The sequence below is a fragment of the Plasmodium reichenowi genome, chromosome 11, assembly GCF_001601855.1.
Source record: "Plasmodium reichenowi strain SY57 chromosome 11, whole genome shotgun sequence".
Lineage (NCBI taxonomy): Eukaryota > Apicomplexa > Aconoidasida > Haemosporida > Plasmodiidae > Plasmodium > Plasmodium reichenowi.
Genome location: NC_033656.1, coordinates 92,926 through 99,279, shown reverse-complemented (window position 1 = coordinate 99,279; position 6,354 = coordinate 92,926). Strand labels below are relative to the sequence as shown.

At 20.8% G+C, this 6,354-nt stretch overlaps 3 protein-coding genes across 3 annotated transcripts in view; 1 reads left to right on the top strand and 2 right to left on the bottom strand.

Annotated features, from left to right (window-relative positions):
- Window positions 1-395: 395 nt before the first annotated feature.
- On the bottom strand, window positions 396-2,321 carry PRSY57_1103100 (radial spoke head protein, putative; the record flags this gene model as incomplete). The annotated part of the gene is made up of 1 exon (XM_012908002.2): window positions 396-2,321. One exon carries the CDS (start codon window positions 2,319-2,321, stop codon window positions 396-398), a length of 1,926 nt encoding a protein of 641 aa, XP_012763456.2.
- Window positions 2,322-3,437: 1,116 nt separating this feature from the next.
- PRSY57_1103000 (hypothetical protein) lies at window positions 3,438-5,396 on the top strand (the record flags this gene model as incomplete). Its single annotated transcript, XM_012908001.2, has 1 exon — window positions 3,438-5,396. The coding sequence occupies one exon, from the start codon at window positions 3,438-3,440 to the stop codon at window positions 5,394-5,396; it is 1,959 nt and encodes a 652-aa protein (XP_012763455.2).
- Window positions 5,397-6,086: 690 nt separating this feature from the next.
- The window catches only part of PRSY57_1102900 (conserved protein, unknown function), a gene marked incomplete at both ends in the record, with an annotated part of 1,634 nt that continues 1,366 nt past the window's right edge, over window positions 6,087-6,354 (bottom strand). Inside the window, one exon of the mRNA XM_020114915.1 lies at window positions 6,087-6,354. Coding sequence (XP_019970284.1) covers window positions 6,087-6,354 — 268 coding nt within the window.

Here is a 6,354-nt window from a genome sequence, read left to right as displayed (position 1 = left end):
AATAAAAAAAAAAAATATTTTTTTTTTTAAAATTTTAAAAAAAAAAATTAATTTTTTTTTTTTTTTTTTTTTTAATAATTATATGATTAATTTATTTTTTGAAGTATATTTTATGAAAATATGTATTATCGTTAAGTTTATTATAAATTTTGTTTTTAATATTTAAAAAAAAAAAAAAAAAAAAAAAAAAAAAAAAGACAATATAAAATATATGTATATTGTATCACTTTTGTAGATACTTATAAATATTTGAAATAACTTAAAAAAATAAAATTATAAGATGTCATATTTATGATGTATATTATATATATATATATATATATATATATATATATATGTATGTATATATATATATGTATGTATATATATATATGTATGTTTTTTTTTTTTTTTTTTTAATCCGTTTGCTCCATTTCTGATAGTTCACTTTTGTCGGACTGAATTTTTTGAGGCTGGTACGTATGTAAATATACATGCTTAGATTTTATACCATTTCCAATATAGAAATTGAAATATTGTTTATTAGAATATATAGTAAATGCTCCATAAAAAAGGAAATTATAAATAATAATAATATCATAATGTAATTGATTTTTACCATAATAATCTCCATGATTTAGGTGTTTTATTTTCCATATATTTTTATAATCTTTTTGATCAGAAATATTTCTTAAAATATTTAAAACTTTATTTTCATTCATAAAAAGTGTTAAATTTTTTTTTTTTTTTAAATTTTCACTTTTTGGATAAAAAATATGACCATTAGGTAAAAAAGAGAATTTACAATAAACCCAATTTTGTATATTCTTTAATAGTTGTATATCGAAATGAAAATTTTTATTTTTAATTATTTCATCATCATCATAATTATTATTATCATCATTATTATTATTATTATTATCATTATTGTTATTATTATTATTATTATCATTATTGTTATCATTTTCATCTTCATTTTCATCTTCATTTTCTTCTTCATCTTCATCTTCTTCATCCTTATCATCATTCTTATACTTCCCCCCATCTTTTTTTTTCCCTCCCTCCTTTTTTTTTATAAAATAATTTTGTGGTGATATATGTGTAGAGGAAGATATTATTGATATTAGGGCTCTTAGGTAATGTTTTTCCTTAATAGAAAGGTTAGGAAAAGAAGTTATTTTTTCATTCATATGACCAGTAAGCATTTTATTCATTTGGCTAGCTATTTCAATATATTTTGGAGTAGTGGATTTTAATAATATCCAATTTTCTATTCCATTTAAAGATACCCAATATACATTTTTATTAACATTTTTATTGAATCTTTCATAGTCTTCCTTTTTATATTGAAATATATTATTTTTAGTTTTGCTAAATTCGTAATAATTATTCTGATCATCTTTACTTTTGTTATCATCACTACTTTTGTTATCACCACTACTTTTGTTATCATCACTACTTTTGTTATCATCACTACTTTTGTTATCACCACTACTTTTGTTATCATCACTACTTTTGTCATCATCACTACTTATGTTATCATCACTACTTTTGTTATCATCACTTTCACTTTTTTCATCACTTTCACTTTTTTCATCACTTTTACTTTGCTCATCACTCTCATCATTTTCATCACTTCCATGGTGTTTCTTTTTTTTTCTTTCTTCCTTTACATTACTAGAATCAGAAAATTGCCCATCTTGCTTTATGTCCTCATCATCATAAGAAGAGTTGTCGGCTTTATTTTTTTTCTTTTTTGAAAAAATAGTTATATCCTTTTTAACCTGTCCCTCTAGAATATAATAATCATTATGTGTACCCTTAATAATTCCCCAGAAACGTAAATATAAGAGTTCATCTTTATATTGTTGTATAATATTTTTCATGGATTTATTAATATAACATATTAAATTATTTTTAACATGATATCCAGCCCAATTTATTAATTTCATTTGTTCAAATATATTATGTAAGAATGGTAACAATAATGTTTTATTATTTTTTTTCTTTTCCATATTATTTTCGAAGTACCATTTTTTCATTTTATGTAACCATTTTTTTTTCTTTTTTATGTGATCATTTAATATATAATTATCTAGATTGTTTTTTTCCCTTTCCCCTCCATCTTTTTTTTCATCTATTATTCTTACATCGTTACATTTTTTACTTTCTTTTATATGATTTGATATAAGTTCAAAGTTTTCATAACTTTTCTCCGGTTTTTCAACAACAATAAAATTGATGATGTCACAAATATGATCATATACATTATTCCCTTCATCGTTTTTATTCTTTAGATAATCTTTAGCATTGTTAAGAGAGAGTATTAAGTTCCCCTTCATATTATTTTAATTTGTAACACAAATGTATGAAGGTACATGATAAAGCGCAATATAAATAAATAAATAAATATATATATATATATATATATATACATATACATATAAATTTATATTTGTGCTGTTATGTTTAGTTGTAAACAATATGAAAAATATGTTTTATGAAATAATAATTATAGTTCAACATATTAAAAAGGAAAATAAAAATAAATACATACATATAAAGATTGAGATATAGAGACAGGTTGAATCAATTACTTAATTTTTCGTATAAGACAAAAGGTGATTATTGAGAAATAATAACAGGAAGTATAAATATAAATAAATAAATAAATATATATATATATATATATATATTATGAAGAATACTAAAAGAACAGAAAAGTGTTTGACACAAAGAAAAAAGAGTTCATAAATAAATAAATAAATAAATATATATATATATATATGATTATATGTATATTAATTTTTTGTAATTTACGAAAAATAAGTATAACCTCTTGAAAATTTTTAATATATATATATATATAAGAGTATATTATATTATATTATATTATTATGTTTAAAATGGACAGTTTATTTTTTCATTTTTTTGTTTTTTTTCCTCTTTGTTTTATATCACATATGTTGATCTTATTTACATTGTGATGTTTCCCATTTTAATATGAAGAGGGTGAAAGGTTTTGTAGACAGCTAGTAGAAAATGAGTGAAAGAAGACGAATGATATAAATAGATGAATATATAAATATGTATATATTTTAAGAGTGAAGAAATATGTATGAGAATAATATGTAAAGTTAAAAAATATGATACATAATAATAAAATATAGATATAAGATAATATTTTTTTTTTTTTTTTTTGATGTGAAGAAAGGGTATTGATTTTATAGTATGGGAATATATATAAATATAAATATATATATATATATATATATATATATATATATATATATATTTATTTATTTATTTATTCTTTATGATGTGTTTATTTTTTCACATAATAAATAATATTAATTTAGAAAAGTTAAGTGTACATATAATAATTCACATATATACACAAATACACACACATATTATTTATTAATATATATATATATTGTCGTAATTTATTTGTGAGGATGGAATTTCGAAGGTATTTGTCAAGTGAAGATTACATTTTTGAAATAAAAAATAATGAGCAATTATTTGTGTGCGAGAATGTAGCAAAGAACATAAAACCACTGTGGAGTTTGAAAGGTCACAGTAATTCAATTGAAGGACTGCATTTAATAGACGATGAGAGGTTATGTACTGTGTCTCATGACAACTTCGTTTCTTTATGGAGATTAGAAAATAAACAGAATATAGTAAATATAAAATTTGATGATGCTATATTATGTTCTAGTTATTTTAAGAAGAATAGATATTTATGTATTGGAAGAACAAATATGAATAATAATATTAATATAATTAATATGGATAAAGAAGAAATAATAGAAAGTTATAAGAGTGAATGTAATTCAATATTTTGTATAAATTACTATGATGATAATAAGATATCATATGGTAGTAAAGATGGATCTATTTGTTTTCTTGATTTAATTAAGAAAAAGAATATATATAGGTATGAAGAAATAGGAGATTGTATAAATTATTGTACATTATCATTTTCAGATAATTGTTTCTATAAAAGTAATATAAACAATAATAATGATAATATTTTAATGAATCCTAATTTTCATATATTTAGTACATATAAAGGTAATATATTATTTTTTGATTTAAGATGTATGTTACCTATATATCAAAATAATAATTTACATTCAAATTATTCTGTTAATTGTATTTATTGTTATAATTATTTTTTATATTCTGGAGCTTCTGATTGTTTAATTAAAAAATATGATATAAGATATATCGATGAAAACAAACCTTTAGATATATATATTGGGCATACCTCTCCTATAAGATATATATCCTTTTCAAAAGATTTTTCTTATTTTACTACTTCCTCTGATAATGGAAGTATAAAATTATGGTCTGTTAATAAAAAAAAGGAAGAAAATGAAAATAAACTATATTCATCCTTTAATAATCTTATATCACCTTCTTCAGCGTTTTCATTCGATCTTGATTCTCCTGTAAACGATTCTTTAAAGGTAAAGAATATGAATATGAAAAAGAATAAAATGACTGAGAAGTTTGTTGAAATAAATAAGCAAACAAAAAATAAAACAATCAAACAAAATAAAACTATATCACATAATAATAATAATAATAATATGCGTTCTTCATCTATTATTTCCGATACAAATTATTATGTAAATAATTTATATGATACTACACAGAAAATAAAAGAAAGAAAAAAAAACATGTTCAGTAAAAAATATGAAAATATTTTATTAGAATTTCAAAAGAAAAAAAGAACTATAACACCTAACACCATTTTAAGTATATCTAATGAAAAAAAAAAAAAAGTACAAGCTGTTTCAAAAAATGAACTATTTGATATGTGTAAAATGAATAAGACTCAGGTGGATAAGGATAAGGATAAGGAGAAGGAGAAGGAGAAGAAGAATTATAAAGGCCAGTTTTTTTTAAATCAATCTGTAAATATGAATAAAATGGATAATATATTAATGAATAGTAAGAAAAATCAATCCATAAAAGAAATGGATATATTAAAAAATAAAAAAAGAAATGATCAATTAAAAACAAATATAAAAAATAAGTTACATAGCCCATCACCTATGCAATATATTAATACTAAAGGAGATAAAACATATAAAGGCAAAAATGAAAGAAGTTATTTGAAAAGAAACATATCAAAAGATACAAATAAATATTTAAATATTCAATCACCTATAAGTAATAAATTTAATGAATCGGATTATCGATCATTCTTTTATAACAATGAAAATGTTATAAATAATTTATATCCTTCTTCTCGAAAAATCAAAATAAAATATGCGAATTTGTCAATGTTAAATCATAAAGGTCGTGTTACCTCAATGGAATGGTTAGGTGACCTTCTCTTTTCTGCTTCTTGGGACCAGACCATAAAATGTTGGAACGTCAAAAAATATTTAATGGAATAATATATATATATATATATATATATTTATATATATATATATATTTATATATGTACATATATGGTTCCATGCTTTATTATTTATGTATAAAACATTTGAACATATTATACAGATATCTACTCCACTTGAATAATAATGATGTTTCTAATTTCATGTGATCCTTCATCAAAGAGTAAGATTACAAAATAAGAAATGAGAAATTTCCCTTTCTAAATTTTACACAAATGTATTATTATATATGCTTGTATTCATAATTTAAAAATTTTCCTTTTTTTTTCGTTTTTAAAAAACATAAAAATAGTTTAGATGTATTTGGTTAGAAAATGATATAAAATATTATTTTCTTCACAACGTAGAAATGTTGAAAGATAATCAGAATGGGGTGCAAAGAAAAAAAAAAAAAAAATAAAAATAAAAAAAAAATAAAATATAATAAAATAAAATAAAAAAAATATTATAAACAATATGAATATATAAACATTTCAAAAATATATATTTTATGCGTTATTTATAAAAAAAAAAAAAAAAAAGAAATAATGCACATAAATAAATATTTACATATATATATATATATATATATATATATATATATGCATTCACATATATATCTTCATTTTGTGTACCTTTGATATATACCCATTTAACATATGTTTTTATATTTTGTTCTCCATTTTGTTGCGCATCTTTTCATATTTACAATTCATCTTTTTCATTTGCTTTGGCTGCGTTTGGGTCTTGTATGAATTCTGGTAATGTTTGTCCTTTAAGCATGGTAAATTTAGCATCACCCCCTGAAATTTTTTCTAAAAGTTTTTCAATGTTTTCTTTAGTTGCTGTTAAGTCTTCATTTAATTTTGCATATCTGATTCTTTTGTATGGGTTAAATACAACAACTGAAGGATACTTTTTGAATTCAAGGAGTGATCGGAAATGTGTTTCCATAGCAATATCGATCCACATG